We start from the raw sequence: 19,091 nt of genomic DNA, 5'->3' as shown, positions 1-19,091 counted from the left end.
AAGGAGGGGAGCTTGGGGAAAGTATTAGAAGATGGACAGGGATTAAGTAGACCAGGAGGACTTAGGCTGAGAAGAGAGCAGGGATCCTGAGTCTGGGAACTGAGAGGGAATAGAGAGGAGGCATCAGAAAGGAAGGAAAAGAGGTTTGAAACCTGGACTGTCTGGGGAAAGGAGGTACCGAAGAGCCCGGGCGGGGGAAAAAGTCAGCTGGAGTGGGGGAGCATCAGTCTGCTGCTTGAGCTATGCTGAGTTTCAGATGACAGCCAGTCATCGCCTGACGCTGAGGCTATGTGGATGAAGACGCCGGTGAGAGTGGGAAGAGGGGAGGCAGAAGAACACAGGAGCAGGGACGGGATCGCAGAAAAGGCTCAACTTCTGCTGCGGAGGAAACCCAGCCCCAACAACGGTGGAGAACACACAATGAGTGGGGGAAACTGGCAAGGAAGAGCCCATTCAAGCCACGTCACACGCCAGAATCTGACGCTCCAGGATCACTGGCCCATTGGGACTTGCAGTGCTTTTTGTTTTCCATTGTTGGTTTCAATAGCAAAGTGACTGGGAGTGGAAATCAGACCACAAAGCACACGGGTGGGAAGGTGGTTAGAAAACTGAGGTGGTCGACAGAAATGGGTCATTTGAAGAGCCTCCCAGAAAAACAAAGGAGAGTGTGATGAAAAGAGGCTCCGTGCTGAGGAGAAGCAGGTACCGAACAAAGGCCAGACGACCAGAGTGGAAGACCAGGGCACTGGGTAGGAGGCTGAGCTTTTTCCCTACCATAAGGACACTCTGAGTCTTTCTAGAAATAGAGAGGAAGGAAGAGGAAGACAGAACTAAGATAAAAGGCAGATTGGAGGCAGAGGTGGGAGGGGCTGAACTGCAAGGCTTGGGTGAAGGCAGCAGCCTCAGAGAGAGAGAAAGAATCTCATTTCTTTCGACGGCTGCTCCCGCCACACGCCGGCTTCCCTTTTCCCTCCTAAAACGCCTGCCTGCCCCTGCCTGTTCCCCATGACTTTCTGACATGCTTCTCCAGGGAAAATAGCCTTGGGTAAAAATAGAACAGGAGCTTTTCAAAAGTGGGGAGTGGAGCTGCTAAAGAAATTTCTTTTTTGTGTCCTTTAGCCAACCCTTCCAGACTCGGCTTGAAGCCATTCAAAGGCTAAGATGGCGAGGTTTACTATTTTGTCCTGGGCAGAGCACTGTGCATAGGAGGTATCCCGTAACTACAGGCTCTTGGTGCTCTAACTTTGGCCAGCAAGAGCTGGCCCTTTGCAAGGCTGAGTGTTCCCTGGCTGCTTCGCTCCTCTGCACTGTGACTCAACCCCGTTACCCACGAATTAGGAGATGGGATCAGACGGGAGATGGGCTCAAGGGTCAGGCAAGACAGGATTCTCTAATTCTGAAATCTAACAACTCCCAGGCACAAAGACTATCTGTTGGGATTGCCTGCTATTAATATTTAGGAGAGGGGAGTGGCATTCTTGAGGGGCCAGTGTGTGTGCACAGCCACGCCCATGCACGCATGTGTGTTTCACAACCACGGAGTCGTCACACTCAGCACCTGGCTTAATCCTCTTTCAGCTCAAGACCAATGCTTCTGTTGGGGGCACTTAAGTTCCAAATGTCAGGACCATACCATAAGCCAAAGCACCCAACATGTCTAAAGGGGACAGCAGTGTTTGATCATTTACTGATCTCTGCTGGGAGATGCTCTGATAGCAAATCAGAGAGGATTAGAATCAAAAGAGTCAAAACTAAGCATCAAGGGAAAGTTTAGACTGCTCATAACTCAAGGGTAGGATCAGCAATGTGCCTGAACACAGTAGGCAAAGTGAGTGCTGATGAGAACAAGATCTGAACACGTGATCTGAAGCTGGTCACGTTCTCATGACCCAATCACACTGATGACATGCCTAATGCTGTGGTATCAGGTATTGGCTTCTAAAATTTCTTTTGGAAAGCCCCCAACTTTTTTCCTAGAATGTATGCTCCTGGAATCCCAGAGCCAGAATAACTCCCTATGGAACAAATAACTGATTTGGAAGAAGGTAATTAGAGGCTAGAAGGTTTTGAGCCTATTTAGAAGACAGGAAAACAGGCGCTCCCCCAAAGGGTGCAGCTTTCTCTTCAACTGAAGGTTTCAGAAGAACTGCGAATGCTCCATTAGTATGTTAATTTGGGCTTGGAAGAAATTAGAGAATGCAGCAAGGGAAGATGAAAGTGTGCTGGGGAACAGTGCCCGCCTAAGCAGAGCAGCTTTGTCCAGAGGAAGTGCATGCAAAGGAGCTGGGTGAAGAAGAACAGAGGCGGAAGTGGCAGAGGCGAGAAGGAGGTGTCAGGCCAGCACGCAGGTTACGTTACCTTGATGGGCTCGCAACTCGGGAAGGGCCTTTTCTAAGACTGCTAATGCTTTTCTATGGTAATCTGCTTGAGCTTCTAATAACTGAGAACAGACCCACATTCAAAAACAAAAGTAACGTTAGCATTGGATGGACATACACACAATGGCTGAGCAAAACCAAAAATGACATCTTTTGCAAAAAAGCTAAAATGACTCAACTTTTACAGTGCTTTCATGTCTCGCCAGGGCAAAGTGCTTACCGTAACAAAGAATTTGCCGTACTCCCCTTCTTTGGCCATAAAGTTGTACATGTCCGCTGCAAGTTGATCCTGTGTAAGTGGAAGAATAGATGTGTCATTGAAGAAAAGAGAAGTGAAAGCAAATAGCATCTGAGAATTGATGTCCATGAACTCCTAGAGCAAACCGTGATGAAACAGCCACAGACTAAATGTCTATCAGTTGACTGGTATACTCATACATAGGAATGATGAAAAGAATAAGCAAGCTTATTATGGCCTGATCTTATTATGTATGGCCTGATAATAAACCTCTAAGGTTTATTATCAAAATGCCTTGTTAAGACATGAAACAGAGAGCATTACTTCTGGTATAGTATGTTACTACCAGTGTAAAAGAGGGAGAGGAAAGATTTTTACCACCATGTTTGTATAAAAATATCTCTAGGAAAAAAAGCAAGGAGGTTTGCTTAATAACAGGGGTTACCTGTTGGGAGCAGTGGAAATTAGGAGGAGAAAGACAAGGGCAGAAGAAAGACTTAAAGACTTTATACTGTTTTATACTGTTGATATTTGAACTAATGTACAACGGATTGGTTCAAAATTGGGAAATGAATTCGTCAAGGCTGTATATTGTCAACCTGTTTATTTAATTTATATGCAGAATATCATGGGAAATGCTGGGGTGGATGACTCAAAAGCTGCATTCAAGACTGCTGGGAGAAAATATCAATAACCTCAGATATGTAGATGATACCACCCTAATGGCAGAAAGTGAAGAGAAACTAAAGAGTCTCTTGATGAGGATGTAAGAGTAAAAAAGTTGGCTTAAAACTCAACATTTAAAAAACTAAATGGCATCCGATCCCATCATTTCATGGCAAACAGATGGGGGAAAAGTGGAAACAGTGACAGATTTTATTTTCTTGGGCTCCAAAATCACTGCAGATGGTGACTACAGCCATGAAAGTAAAAGAACTCATGGAATTCTTGAAAGAAAAGCTATGACAAACCCAGACAGCATATTAAAAAGCAGAGACATTACATTGCCAACAAAGGTCTGCATAGTCAAAGCTATGGTTTTTTCATCAGTCATGTACAGATGTGAGAGTTGGACCATAAAGAAGGCTGAGCACCAAAGAATTGATACTTTTGAACTGTGGCGCTGGACAAGACTCTTGAGAGTCCCTTGGACAGCAAGGAGATCAAACCAGTCAATACTAAAGAAAATCACCCTGAGTATTCATTGGAAGAACTGATGCTGAAGCTGAAGCTCCAATACTTTGGCCACCTGATGCGAAAAGCCAACTCACTGGAGGAAAAAACAGGAGAAGGGGGTGACAGAGGATGAGATGGTTGGATGGCATCATTGACTCAATGGTTATGAGTTTGAGCAAACTCCGGGAGATAGTGAAGGACAGGGAAGCCTGGTGTGCTGCAGTCCATGGGGTCGCAAAGAGTTGGACACAACTTAGTGACTGAACAACAACAAAATGAATTACTTACATAAAAATTAAATAATTGGTTTAAAACTGATACGTTGGGCAATTGGTTATATCCATATTTCAAAATTTCATATGCATATGTATAGAATTTCATATATATACATATATATATATATATATATATTTTAGTGTACTACTTTCTGTTTTGGATAGGATCCTGTATCTGGAAAAGTAAAACATTTCCCTGAGAGTTCTCAAATACAGATCTACTTTCATGAGGGTTTGAAGTTTGAGTTGATTATATGTATGGTCTAGAAATCCTTACAATGAGAAAGTTTAGTTTAAAATTGCCCTGGACTGGCAATACTCTCTGGGAGACTGACTCCTAATTCCAAGAAGGCCCACAGATAAAGTCTCTCTTAAAATAAAATTCTGTTTATTTTGCTAACTTCTTAAACTGGCTGTATACTTGTATACTTATTGCTTTTCCTTTTTATGTAAAGTCTAATACATTTGAGGCCTCAGTGGATAATGTTTTCCATATCCCGTAGGTTTTAAGACTTTGTAATTTTGTTATCTTTCTGTAATGATGTTGTTTTTAAATGCCATGTACTCAGTGAGTGATATAAACACATTGTAAATTCCAGTTTTCTAATAAAAAATTTTGAAAATTAAAAAAAAAATAAAGATAGAAAAAAAATAAGCTCTTGATACAAAACTGCAGAACAGTCTACCATAAAGGAAACTCTCCCAGAAAATTTAAGAAGACAAAATGAACAAAGACTTAAGCATACATAAATGACTGAAAACATTAAAAAAGAATAATGCACTATCAAAAAAGGCAGACTTGAAGAATCAGAACTTTAAAATGAAAAATATAGTCAGTGGAATTTAAAACTCGATGTTAATTAAACATCAGATCATACATAGCGAAAGAGAGAATCAGTGAAACACAACTTAGATCTGAGAAACTACCTTATGGTAGGTAGTTTCATAGTAGGTAAGATAGTTTCCGAACTATCTTAGGGAGCTAGAAGTTAACATAAAGAGAGGAGGAGACAGAAAATATTTTCATAAGTTTTCATCATTTGACTTTCTGACAAGCCATGGTGTAGAAGTTCAGAGAAGAGACATCAGCCCATAATGCACCAGTTCAGACGCCCAAACTGCTAGCCAAATTTATATCCAGTAAGAAGCCAGCAGCCGAGAGCTAGGTTAGACCAGGTATGAATGACAATGGCAAAGCTACAACTCTCTGAACAAGAAAAAGCCAATGTGAGACTTTTATCAGAAGCATTTGTGTGGTTACCATCACCATCTTTTTAAATGCAAAGACTAGAGCATGACTTCAGTATTAATTCTTACCCACTATACTATTTTCAACAAGTCATTTTGCTGCAAATTGTCCAAGGTTTCCTATCATGAAAAGTGAATTACAGCATAACCTGAATAAACCAAAATATCTAGTCCTAATGCCAGTTTTGGAAAATGGTGAATAATAAGAGGAGGAAAAGTCTCAGGCCATGATTCTAAGACTCACCAAAGACTTGTTTCTTTACCACCTCAAATAACATTTGGAATAAACATCTATTTTCATAGATAAATGCATAGAGAATAAGATCACTTAGCTACCTAGCCTGGAATTTAATTTACAAGATACAAATTTCATATTTCTCCCATGTTAGAAACCAATTATCCTAGCAACATCTTAAAAATAATCCTTCCCTTTCCTATGGGCATATTATGACCCCATTACTATATATTCAACCCTTAAACATAACAGTATTCATTTTAGAAAACCTATACGATTCTGGTTCTGTGCCTACTCTGCATTATTTTAATTTCTATAACTTTTATGATATGTTTTTCTATAGTTGTCTCCCTTTATCTCCCCCCATTTTTTATTTTTGGTTGGAGGACAATTGCTTTACAATGTTGTATTCGTTTCTGCCATACATCAACATGAATCAGCCATAGGTATACCTATTAAAATCTTTGTTTTAAATAAGTTTAGACATTTAAGTCAAGTTTTTTAAAGAAAATATCCTACTTGAATTAAAAAAAAAATAATGTTTTATTCTGATTATAAAGCAATGTAGAGTCTTGGAAAATAAAGAAGGAAGAAGAAAATAGAAACCACCTTGAATATCATTCAGGGAATTCTAATAGGAATTATGTAAGACATTAAATAATTTGCAATATTTGACCTTTCATCCATCACTTGCAAAAACCAAAAGACTGATTTAAGTACACATTCATCAGGGACTTTTCCTACCTTGCATTGTTCTACTTTATTTCCAGCTTCATCCATCTCTTCCTTTAGGGTATCTATTTTTGATGGAAGCCCCTGAAAGTTGGTTCCTGAAGATTTGTGAGCCTGGTTCCACCTGCAGAAGCACAGGGATAGGTATTATCTGAGTTTCCACCAATATACGCAATATTGTGTATACGCAATCATATGGAATCAAGGATCTAACAGAGACAGATTCCTTTCCCAGAACTGATTCTACCCGGGACAGGTGTCAGTACCCAGGATGCCAGCTTCTCTGGAGTTTATCCTCTAAGAAAGGAAACTGGCAAAAGTGACACAGGCTTCCCGCCGTGACCGGACTCTCGTAGTGCTGGGAGTAGCTGTCCTCTCTGAGCAGAACTGACACATCTTGTCTCACGCAAGCCCCACTGCTGGAAATCAGTCCATGGAACTTCTTCCTCTAGTGTCCAATCTTGGGATCGTCGCCATGAAATACCCCCTTGTTCTCTTGCTTTGATCTAGAATGTTCCCTGTGCCACTGGGGGTCAGTTGCTGCTCTTCAGGACCCCTTATAATACCGCCAACAACTGTCGTGACCTGTGACTACTTTCAGCAAGTGAAAGCCAGAACTTCGGTCATGGAGCTAGTCATCGATAGCTGTGAAAGCACTTTAAGAATTAAAATCATTTGTAAGGATTAATATTCCAAAGACAACAGCTACAGCAAATCTGAAACATAATGTGGAATGTTTACATTCCTTTCACAGTAAGTCAAAAGGACTCCCTTCCCCCAAATTATAGAGCAACAGTCATGGCACGGGGTGGGGGGCAGTGCATGGGGAATAGCACTCTAAAACAACTTCTCTTAGGTTTTCAAGTGTGTTTTGACTCCTTTTTAAATACGCACATACATGCTATTGTGGAAAGTTCTAGAACTTCAAATTTAAACATGGATGTTACACGGATGCAGATGAGAACCCATGTGAGCAACTTATCAAGCTTCCCAGAAGACTGCATTGCCCTCAAAAGGCTCTGCCCCACTCTTTCTTGCTCCTGATGTGGTGCACTCCTCCACAGCAAGGCTTCAGTAAATCTGCTGAAGCAAAGCTGGCGATGGAAAAAGCACTGACTTTGAAGTCTCATAGGCTCAAGTCTAAAGCTCGGCTCTGCCTTCACGAGCTGTGTGAGCTCGGGCAGTGGTCTAACCTCTCTGTGCCTCAGGTTGTCTCATCTGCAAACTAAGAAAACAAATACCGTCTGCCCGCCAGAACTGTCCTAAGCAACAAAGGAGAGAACAAACATGTATGCATATGTGTGATGGAGTCCCACTTGACGTTAGCTGTTACCATTCTCCTCCAGTGAAAAACAACAGGGTTAAGTAAAACTAACAAGGAAATATTCATCTATTTCAGTTTCTCTGATCATTAAATGAACAGGGCCATGAACGCAGGACGACGAATCAGTGCTGGAAATCTCCTAAGGAATATGTGTGTTGCAGATGTAAATTCCGGGCAGGTAGGCATCTATAATATTGCTCAACCAACTCCAGCAAGAGTGATTCATAGCTTTGTTTAATTAACCATAAAAACATTCTTCCTTTTCTTCAGCAAAAATCTACCACTGGGCAGCCTGCACTCCCCAATCCTGGTTCTAGCCACAAGATACTAATCACACATACACAGATGGCAAGAAGATGATGGACTTCACGTTCAGAATCCTAGCTCTGCTGTTTATTATGTCTAAGGGCCAAAGCGAGTCAGAGACACGCCATGGGCAGGTGCCTCCTGTCTCTGCAATACAAGTCTCCTCTCAAAGTAGGAGATATCACATAACCTCCTAAACCTTGTCCCCCAACAACCCTCACTGAAGGGTTTCTGCATTTAGTATCTGATAGAGTCTAATTCACAGTAAGGACCTACTTCACGTCTGCTGAAAACATGAACAGGCAAATTGATAGGGACTGGTGGGAGAATCGAAGAACTGACATATCACATATGTGTATCTGGCATGTGGCAAGCAACCAGTTCAGTTCAGTTGCTCAGTCGTGTCTGACTCTTTGCGACCCCGTGAATCACAGCACACCAGGCCTCCCTGTCCATCACCAACTCCCGGAGTTCACTCAAACTCATGTCCATCGAGTCGGTGATGCCATCCAGCCATCTCATTCTCTGTTGTCCCCTTCTCCTCCTGCCCCCAATCCCTCCCAGCAGCAGTCTTTTCCAGTGAGTCAACTCTTCACATGAAGTGGCCAAAGTATTGGAATTTCAGCTTTAGCATCAGTCCTTCCAATGAACACCCAGGACTGATCTCCTTTAGGATGGACTGGTTGGATCTCCTTGCAGTCCAAGGGACTCTCAAGAGTCTTCGTGGTGGCAATTACCACTTTCACCATGTGTTAATTCCTAGATGTCCCTTTTATCATCTCAGCATTTGTTATAACAGGACGTGTCTTACCAATTGATTTGTACATTTAATACAGTGGTGTTTCTATTTCATCTCCCTCTCGAAGTTGGGTATTAAATCAGTGGTGCATCTGACACTCAATGGCATCTTAGAAGCAAGGAAATGCAGCCCTGTTACAGACTCTCTCAATCTGCAGACTCTCTCAATCTGCAGTAAAAGCATCTGACACATAGAAAGTCAGTAAATGGCGGCTGTGTCTCCATTTATTTGCCAAACAGAAATAACCATATCTATTTCACAAGAGCGCAATGACTATTAACAAAGCAGGGCTCAGCAAAGCCACCTGTTTTGCAAATAAAGTTTTATTCAAACACAGTCTTGCTCATGCATTTACACATTGCCTATGGCTACTCTTATGCTACAACAGCAGAGCTGAGGAGCCGGAACAGGGAGCATCTGGGTGGCAAAGCTGAAAATATTTATTATCTGGCCCTTTACAGAAAAAGCTTGTCAACCCCTGTATAAGGTATGAGAAAGGATCGGGCCTATGGGGGCCATCTTCCTTATCCCCATGCTTCTCATATAAATAATCGATACAAACGCCCTCACGGATGGAGCTGAGGCTGGAGCCCGGAGCGCTGACAGACAGATCACTTGACATCAGCCCTCTGGGATGGTTACTTGGGTTTACTTAGTTCCTCCCTGTTGAGCACAGCATTTCTTTCTTTCTATTTTTGAGTTAATTATATTGTATTTTGAATTATTTTCCCAGCTTTTCTGAATGTACTGCATGATGTTTTCTCTGATACAGTAAAACATTTGAATATACAATAGATTACAAGGTCCGCACTGATGAATTAAAGATAAAAGTGCTTTTTAATCTACTTGCAGACACAGCTTCAGATACAGTTCTTCCTGTTTTTGGCTGTTGGCAGAACATAAGCAGTTTCTTACATGTTTTTAAAATTTACAGTCAGGCTCTTTCCGTTTATCTGGAATGAAACTGAGTTCCCCTTTCTGCAGCACTTTCATCTTGTGGAAAAGAGACCACAGGAAAGTGCAGATGAGAAGGTCGGAGGGGAAGAGACGTTTGATAAAATGTGACAATTAGGAAATGAAACTAACTATGCTCTGGGAAGAAAGGACGATTTACTCCCTTTCCTGAGTCCTGTCTGTTCTCCACAAGCACCTGCAACGTGCAGGAACGCCTGTTCTAGGATGGAGTGGAACACTGTGAAAAATCATCAAAACCTCACAAGTGTATCTTGACAGAGTGGGACCCTTCGCAGTTGCTAAGATCACAGATCTATTTATTCCTACACTCCACTACTCCAAGAGCAACACTCTTAGTCTTTCTTAGAACTGTCTCTTCTTCCCTGAATACACTTAGTTGTGTTTTTTTTTTCCTGTCTCCTTTCACTGTTGGCTGATTAATAGCAGGGTGTTCTAACACCATCCCGCTGGGAGAATGAGGCCAGAAAGCAGGTGTAAGTAGGCTGTGACTCGGTCCGTGGAGTCAGGTGTATGAGTCTGCGGCGATTTCCGCTTTGTCCACCCAGTGGTCTTTATCTGTGTTGAGGAGGGGGATGGTTGCTGGGGATGTCATGGAAGACCGCATTGTGGGTTATTTTTCGGCTTTATCTTACCTGGCTCTGACCGAGTCCCAGTCTAACACCAGTTTGGTGAGCTGCTTCCTCTGCTTCTGGATGTTGGGAATCTCGACCTGGAAAGGACACACCATCACAGCACGTGGGACGAGCTCCAGGGCTTCCAGTTTAACATTTGAATCTTTATTTACCAATGTTTTTTCTCTTTAGGCAAAGGATTTTGTACCCTCCGCTTACTCCCCTTATTTCCAAAAAGAAGCGTAAATGTCAAAAGCACTGATTGTTAAAATTTCAGATACAAGCAAACCTTCCCCAGCCAGCCCCCACCAAAGCCCCCACCTCTGCGATGCCATACAGAGGGTCCACAATCTCCTTCTCGACAAAGACTTCGTGCTGAGAGAGTTCCAGAGCCAGCTGATTCTCAGCATCTCCACAGGTCTCCAGCATCTTCCTTTAAAAAACAAGATGCCCCGACAACACATGTACCTCCATTAAATCTGGCCCCCAAAGCCCACACTGAGCCAGCTCCACATGCCCCACGACAGGAACACCTTAGGGCACTACGTGATAGAGCCTTAAAGATGCTATATATTTCTTAGGGCGTGAATCCACAGGCTTGTTCTTTAAAATGAACAAGACTATCTCAGGTACACTGTGTGTGCACAGGTGGGGTGTGTAAACAGTGAGGTGACAATTCACTGAAAGGCTAGGTCCTCGGATCAGGGGACAACTAAGTATTCTTTTTTTTTTTCCAAGTATTCTTAAAAGCACTCTGCAAATCGTTTCAAACAGACATCAAGTTCATCATACTGTTTTGTTTTCTGTCTGCTAGAAAATAATAGTAAAGTTCATTGTACTGTATCTGTTTTCTGTCTTCAGGGCTTAGGCAGTGCCCTTCAAAGAATGACAGAGAACTATAGGGCGCAGAGCGTGGCAGACCCTGGAAATGGGCTGAAAAGTCCAAAGGTCGTACCCAGCTGGGAAAGCAGTGCTCGTGTTACAGCAGGAGAGAGAGCTGACAGGATCCAAGGACACTAGCCTCGTAGAGAAGCAGGTGGAAGGAAAGGTCAGCCTTCCCTTTTACAATGAAAACAGCTTTACTATTAGATTTTAAAACTATAATACATGATCATTGTAAAAAAAGAAACAAAGAAAGATCCACATAATTCAGCAAAGGCCCTATTTTGAGAAGATCTCCACTGACATTACAGTGATCATCTATAAAGAAGTGACTCTTAAGGACTGGAAGGGACTGGTCAGGGCCTACAAATCTGAGTCAACACCTGAACAGGGAAGGGACTGAGTTCTTTATATCCAGGCTCAGCAGAATAAACACTGACCTATCAATTACTTTGTTATTGGCCCTCTGTAGCATCGATCCCTGATTCTATTAAAAGAAAGATTCTCTAGCATCCCAGGGGCCTCCCCCGGGGCCTGAGCCGTTACCCTGGCAGATGGGCCATGACATCATGCTCAGGGTCCCTCTGGTCACACAGGAGGCCGCCCCCCAGCCACCCACTTCCACCAACCCACAGGGCGCTCGGCTCTCTTTCTCAGAGCAGTGAGTTCTTACCCCAGGAGAGAGTCTTCTAGCTGAGTTGATGCTTCCTGCATATTCTGAGCGAGAGCTGTCAGAGGGAGTTTTTTCTGGAAGGCAGAAGACAATGTGGTTTTATTTTTTTCATTATAGCTGACACCCATTCTTAATTACCTGCATCAGATCATCAGTCATTGGTTTCTTCTCCAGGTATCCTGCACAGGTAAGAGATACCTATTTAGGTTTAGGTTCCGGTCAAAAGGTATCAATTGTGTGACTTAACCTCTGTGTTCATTTCCTCATGCCTGGAAATTAGGGCTAACAGTGCAATGGTCCAAGGGCTGTCTGTTGACTAAAGGACATGTATCAAGGTCAAGCAACCCCCCACATGGTAAGTACTTAGTAGATGTAAGCTGCTATTATTACTGTTGTTATTGCTATTACTGTAATTACTGACTAATCAAGAGCATACTACGCCCCATGTACTAGGGACATGGGACATAAGATACAGATCATGCACTCTGATTATCATGGCAAATAAATGCCACGAACTGCTCAAATTTCAAAAACTGCTAGAATACTCATTCTTAAACTGGCTCTTACATTGGCCATAATCATAAAGATTTTGCTTCAGTTAAAAATTTGAAAATACCAAGCTAAATATCCAAAAAGGATTTTTAAGGTTTTTAAGCATAAAACCATTCCTATTCCTATCAGATATTGGTTTTTTCAGCTGGAAATGACCATAAGAGCCATCTGATTAATGTTCATATAGTGTGGCTGGGAAATGGGAAGCCCAGGGTGCTTACATGGCCTGACCAGGCACCCCAGTGAGGGCACGGAGCCAGGTGCTGATGGCCCAAGTCCCAGTTCAGAGTCTGTTCACACCTGGCTGGTGGTTTATTTCAGAATATGGGCAGAAGATGCCAGGACAGCTGCATGTAGGTTGGTCATAACACCATAACCTGCTAACAAAAAATGCTTTCAATGCTGCAGTACCCCATGTCATTTTGCCTTCCAAGTAGAAACAGCACTTATGTTTAAGACCCAGGGTTCACCTTGCCGTAGCATAGCTCTGCCTTGACCTCATGCATGGCACCTGCCTTTCCTGCTTTCAAAGGGGTCCACTCAATATACTTATAGACTTTCTCTGGAAGGCTATACAAGAAACTCCTACTACTGGTGGTCTTGGGGAGGGGGACTGGGTGCCCAGGGAACAGAGCAGGGAGAGACATCCTGTTATGTTCACTTGATTATTATGGATTTTGACCATGTAAATGGACAGCCCATTCAAAATGGTACATTTAAATTTAAAAATAAATAACAATGGGGACTTCCCTGGCCACCCAGTGCACTTCCATGCAGGGGTCACAGGTGCGATCCCTGGTCAGGGAACTTAGTTCCCACATGCTGCATGTTGCAGCAAAAACAAAACAAAATAACATAAAAAATAAATAAAAATAAATAACAAATATATTTATTCATCTCCCTTCCCCGTCAGGTTATTTTCAAATAAACAAACAACAGGCTTTACCTGCCCCACAAGGAGACGCTTCTGGCTTCCACCTTTCTAGACTAGGAAGCTATAAGAAAATGGGCAGTACACTTGGATCACAACAGAGGATAATTCATACCTTTTACTGATGCTGCCTTTCTAGGGGAACTTAATGTATGCTCAATGCAATAAGGAAGAGAAATACACTGTGTGCAACTCTAGATGGAGGTCTATGGGAAAACAAATCCTAAAGAGAAGAGTTTATTTTGACAAGCATCATTCAAGTACTCAGCTGTATCTAAGCTGTGGCTTCCATGCCCTGACTCGCAAGCACAACAATCCTGTTTCCTAATGTCCAGATTACAGACATTCTGCTCATTTGACACCTGAGCTGATTAATGAAGATCCTGTCTACTCACATCAGATGCCTCCACAGAGACGACTGAGGGCGTCCTAATTTACAAAAGGCATGCCAGCTGCACAAAAATAATTTCAGATCTAACATGTATGACCCACAATATAAGCTGAGAAGTTTGGGTTGAGAAGGCCACCTGCTCCGTCTCTCTTCCCTCCAATCGTTGCCTCTTCCCAAGCATGTAAGCTTTCGATAGGGCCTTGGGGAGGCTCCTCCAGTATTTCCTCAAGCCTGAGAGACTGCTGTGATTTTCTCAACATGACTGACTGCTGATGGCCACCTATCACTTGTCATTTCCACGGTGACTCTTCTTCCCACGTGCAGAGTGTAGACATTCTCAGAGCCTGTCTTGGGCGCTTTGATTTGAGGTTGGAAAACGAAGGCTAAGGCATTAGGTTTCAGAAATGAGGGCGATACACCTTTGCCCCTGCTGCCTGGAAGAGGCCCATCACCTGACACTCTTTCTCCTTTAAAGCTAGGCCACTGCCTCCTCCTCCAGGAAGCCTGCCTTAACTACCCCTCTCCTCCTCTGGTGTCCACTCTTGGTCCTGGGCTGTGTCTCAAAGTAGACCGAAGGAACAAAAAGACAGCTCTGTGTGAAGGACAATAACCTATAGCATGAATGGGAGGGAGCAGAAAATACTGAGACTGATAAGGAAAATTTGATTGGATTATAAAGGGCTCAAGTCATCTTTCCCAGGTGGCTCAGTGGTAAAGAATCTTCCTGAAATACAGGAGACGCAGGTTTAACCCCTAGGTGGGGAAGATCCCCTGGAGAAGGAAATGGCAACACACTCCAGTATTCTTGTCTGGATAATCCCAGGGGAAGAGAAGCCTGGTGGGCTACACTTCATAGAGTCGCGAAGAGTCGGACACAGCTGAGTGACTGAATACACAGAAGTCCTCTAAAGAGCTTGGACTTTAGGATATTTTGTACAACACAGAGAAAATGGCCAATATTTTATGACAATTTTAAATGGAGTGTAATTATAAAAATATTAAACCATGAAACTAATATCATATTGTAAGCCCACTATACTTCAATTAAAAGGGAAAGAAAGCTTGAACTTTAACCTAGGCAGTGAGGACCAGCCACTGTCCTGACACAACACTGCTGGCCTTATGGGATTCTTCCTTCTGTGGATCTATTCCTTCAGATACTGCAGAATGCTTAATATCTTGGTCCCTGCCCTCCAAATGTCAGGAGGGTCCCCCTGACCTTATGGCAACCAAAAAAGTCTCTACGCCTTTCCAAATATCCCCAGGAGTGTAGTTCTGGTCCCTGGTAAGAATAATTAAGCTTAAGATTTTTTTTTTTCTTAGGCAGAAGGATAACAGGATCAACTTTTCTGTTGTCTGTGTTTGTTTTTTGGCCTCTCTGCGTGGAATGTGGACTCTTAGTTTCCTGACCAGGGATCGAACCTATGCCCTCTGCGTTCGAAGTGCAGAGTCTTAACCCCTGGACTGCCAGGCAAGTCCAGGATCAATTTGTATTTCAGGAAACCAATTCTGGGGATCACACTGAAGAAAGGCTAGAAAAAGAAGGAAATTAGAGGCAGACAATGTTGCTCAAGAAGTGACTGAACAGTCCATATGAGAGGTAATCGAGTCTTGCGTTTAGGCGAAGGTGGTATAAAGATGGAGCGGAGGTGAGGAGTCCAAGACATAGTCACAGACAGAATCACAGGACTTGCAAATCAGGCAGCTATGGGAGGGAGAGGAAAAGACAAGAAGGAAAATAAGATAACCTGGTCTGCATAATAGGGGGCATGGAATTCACCAGTCAACACAGAAGGAAGACTAGGTTATGCGTGCTAAAATAGACAACCAGGGGAGGCAGTATTTTGCTGATTGAAAATGGTTGACAAGTTACAACAAGGTCCTACTTGTAGAGCATAAGGAACTCTGCTCAATGTTATACAGCAGCCTGGATGGGAGGTGAGTCTGGGGGAGAATGGATACGTGCATATGTATGGCTGAGTCCCTCCGCTGTCTACCTGAATCTATCACAACATTGTTAATCAGCTATACTCCAATACAAAATCAACAGTTTAATTAAAGAAAAAAAAGACAACATGGTTTACAGGTGCCTGAATAAACACGTTAGTTAGGAGCCATGAGGAGAGGAGGGCCCCAAGGATTACGGAGGTGAGAATAAGGAGATGAACGGCAGACCCTCAGGGAATGATATTAACAGGGTAGCAGAGCAGAGGCTGCGGCAAGAAAATGTGAAGGAATCGTGGGGGCAGGACCAGTGGGTTGGGCCTGGTTCTGATGGCAAGCTGGCCAGAAACATGTGTAGAAAATATCAAAGGAGATGACACAGATCATCTGCCACCAATTCTTATGTGACATCTAGTGACAAATAAAACAATATGGGAAATCATAGCTTCCCTGAAAGCCATCGAAACTCCCACTTTAAAGTTACACGGGCTTCTAAGGGTCAGAGTATGCTCATAGGCTGGGAACTTGTAACACTAAGGAGGGAACAGCCTGATGAACAAAGCGGCTATGCTCTGCTCAAGGGATATGGGAACTGGGACGCTTTGAGCAAACGTACCCTGGAGTAGACATCAGATTATTTCCTAGAGCCCATCCTTCCTCCTGCCTATAACAGCATCCTGAGTCCTGCTGAGGGTCTATTCTGGTTTTGATGGAGCCTACACGCTGGAGGTAAGAACACAGCCTAAACTCTGCAATAAGCTGTGATTAACTTAAGCTAACCAGCACGTCCCAACTCCTCACCCAAACTTACCCACACCCACCGTAACTGGTGGGGGTTGGGAGGAGATTGTTCAGGAATGGAGAATGTGACCCAACCCACATCAATGCAATGGGAAGGGACTTCTATCTGCCAATGGACTGGGAAAAAAGAAGTTTCCTTATTCCATTAAGGACACTACTAGAAGACACTACTACAAGTCTCTACTCCAGTTGGACACGCACAAAGAAGCAGGCGGCCCATGGAAGCTGCTGGTAGCCAGCCTGCACCGTGAGGGATAAAGCAGACACCGAAGAAGCTAAGAGGAGAGAAGGAAAGAAACTGGGGTCCTGGTTACATCACTGAAAAGCTAGACCAGGTCTTACCTGCAGTCATCCCAACCACTGAACTTACTAGTTAGTTCAGTTCAGTTCAGTTCAGTCGCTCAGTTGTGTCCGACTCTTTGCGACCCCGTGAATCACAGCACGCCAGGCCTCCCTGTCCATCACCAACTCCCGGAGTTCACTCAAACTCATGTCCATCGAGTCGGTGATGCCATCCAGCCATCTCATTCTCTGTCGTCCCCTTCTCCTCCCGCCCCCAATCACTCCCAGCATCAGATTCTTCAGTAAGTCAGTTAATTCTACTTTCTCAGATAATTCAAGAAAGGCTTTCAGCTTTCTGCCATCAAAGGATTTCTAACTGATGGTACAATCTCTAAAGGGCTTCCCTTGTGGCTCAGCTGGTAAAGAATCTGCCTGCAATGTGGGAGACCTCGGTTCAATCCCTGGGTTGGGAAGATCCCCTGGAGAAAGGAAAGGCTACCCCACTCCAGTATTCTGGCCTGGAGAATTCCATGGACTGTATAGTCCAGGGGGGTCGCAAAGAGTCAGACACGAGTGAGCGACTTTCACTTTTACTTTCAGTCTCTAAAAGCACCTGGAGAGAAGTCAGTGTGAGCAGGGTCTTCAGCTCAGGGAAGCATGAAAGAATGCTATGGTCAGACACAAGTCATGAGCGTGAATGGCGATACAAGGTTCATGTCTGCAGCCAAGCCTTCTGATGCTACTTGGGAAAAATCAACTGATAAAGGGCGAGAAGCTCTCAGGGACATGAGAATCAGGGCTCCGAGTCCCACCCGGTACTCACGTGTCTCCTCTCTGCGTCGGTGCCATGCTGGCCCTGGAAGCAGGCCATGAGACGCTTGTGGGAATGGTGACACATGGAGCGCACTGTGTCCAGGCGCCGCTCAATCTGAAAACACAGAGACAGGTGAGTGGTTGGCAGGGTTCAGGAACCAGCTCAGCCTCCTCTCCTGCAATGTCTGCATGCAGGCAGGGAAAAGTGCCCTGCCATCGAATTTTTCAGCTCTCAGGTGTAAATGGAAAAGGTTCCCATGCACCTACACCAGGGTTTCTCACTACTGACAACTGGGCTGGATAATTCTGGGCTAGGGGCAGCTGTCCTGTGCATTATCGGTATGTTTAGCATCATCTCTGGCTTCCACCCACTGGATGCGGTAGCACCCAACTGCCCCCTTTCTGACAACAAAAACTGTCCCTGGATATTGTCAAATACCCTCCCAGAGGCTAAAACAGCCTCTAGTTTTTCAGTGAAGCTTCAGATCCCTTAAAGGCTGACTCCATGTGCAGGAGGAGGGGACAGTCCTGACTAGAGCTTGCTCTTTGATGAGTGGTGGCCAAGTCACACTACAGCACCAGCAAAGCCCCTGGTCCAACCAGCAGCACTGCAGATGAACAAGCTGAGGCCAGCCCCAGGCCCACTGCCAAGTGGGAAAGCCACGGGGACATTCAGCTTTCTCCAGATTGTGGCAATGGAGTCCTCCACACACAGTACATCAGACAGAAGAGTCAAAAGATGTGCCCCACAACGGACACTTGAGATCAGTGTTTTCAAAATTATTCCTTAGTGTTCCTTCTTGGGCTTGGGATGGCGGGGGGTGGGGGGTGTTTTTGCCTTTATTTATTGATTGTTTTAGAACAAACCTCTAAAGCAAAATGGACAGCCAACAGTAAGAAACTCTGACTCCGCGGGGCCACTCATCATCATTAGCTTCCCAAAATGTTATTGCTGGGTTTTGGCTGTTTATGGCAAAGAGAGCTGCTTTTTACAGGAAGGAATGCCAAAAATGTGTATTCTGATGACTCATTAAGAATGAGGGCAGGCCCTTAGGGATGCTTTCTATTTTAAAGAAAAATCAACAGATTTCAAGCAGAATACATTTTTACCCCAAAACATTTTTCCCAAGGAGATGGTTTTGGGCCTCCTTCTCAAGCAGCCCTTCTTCAGACCCCAGATCTGCAGCCTCATTTATTTAGGACCAGATGCCACATCACTTGCCCCAAATTTTATAATGACCTGATTGTAAGGCATTGGAAAATTAATACACATTCTCCATTGGCCATAAAAGCAGGGGCAGGGGGAACCCAGAAAACTCCCATTTTTACTTGATTCCACTTTCCACTGGTGGTGGTTTAGTCACTAAGTCGTGTCCAATTTTTGTGACCCCATGTACTGTAGCCCGCCAGGCTCCTCTGTCCATGGGATTCTCCAGGCAAGAATAACAGAGTGGGTTGCCATTTCTGTCTCCAGGGGTTCTTCCCAACCCAGGAATCAAACCCAGGTCTCCTGCATTGGAGGCAG

The 19,091-nt window shown here is 43.9% G+C and overlaps 1 protein-coding gene across 5 annotated transcripts in view; it reads right to left on the bottom strand.

Annotated features, from left to right (window-relative positions):
* Positions 1–19,091, bottom strand: part of ARHGAP17 (Rho GTPase activating protein 17) — a 100,959-nt gene that overhangs the window by 37,961 nt on the left and 43,907 nt on the right. For all 5 annotated transcript variants that reach the window (XR_008683712.2, XM_055409708.2, XM_055409707.2 and 2 more), the window contains exons 3-9: positions 17,577–17,681; positions 11,853–11,926; positions 10,619–10,730; positions 10,319–10,395; positions 6,295–6,406; positions 2,599–2,667; positions 2,359–2,440 (exon numbers count right to left, since the gene is read on the bottom strand). Coding sequence is in view for 4 of the 5 variants with exons in the window: in XM_055409708.2 (XP_055265683.2) it covers positions 2,359–2,440; positions 2,599–2,667; positions 6,295–6,406; positions 10,319–10,395; positions 10,619–10,730; positions 11,853–11,926; positions 17,577–17,681 (631 nt within the window). In the remaining variant the exon portion in view is untranslated. The remainder of the gene's footprint in view (positions 1–2,358; positions 2,441–2,598; positions 2,668–6,294; positions 6,407–10,318; positions 10,396–10,618; positions 10,731–11,852; positions 11,927–17,576; positions 17,682–19,091) is intronic.

This window comes from Moschus berezovskii, chromosome 27 (assembly GCF_049115385.1).
Source record: "Moschus berezovskii isolate FMDL1 chromosome 27, NW_MosBer_1.0, whole genome shotgun sequence".
Lineage (NCBI taxonomy): Eukaryota > Metazoa > Chordata > Mammalia > Artiodactyla > Moschidae > Moschus > Moschus berezovskii.
The sequence above is the reverse complement of the archived record's forward strand: the minus strand, read 5'-3'. Positions and strand labels throughout refer to the sequence as shown.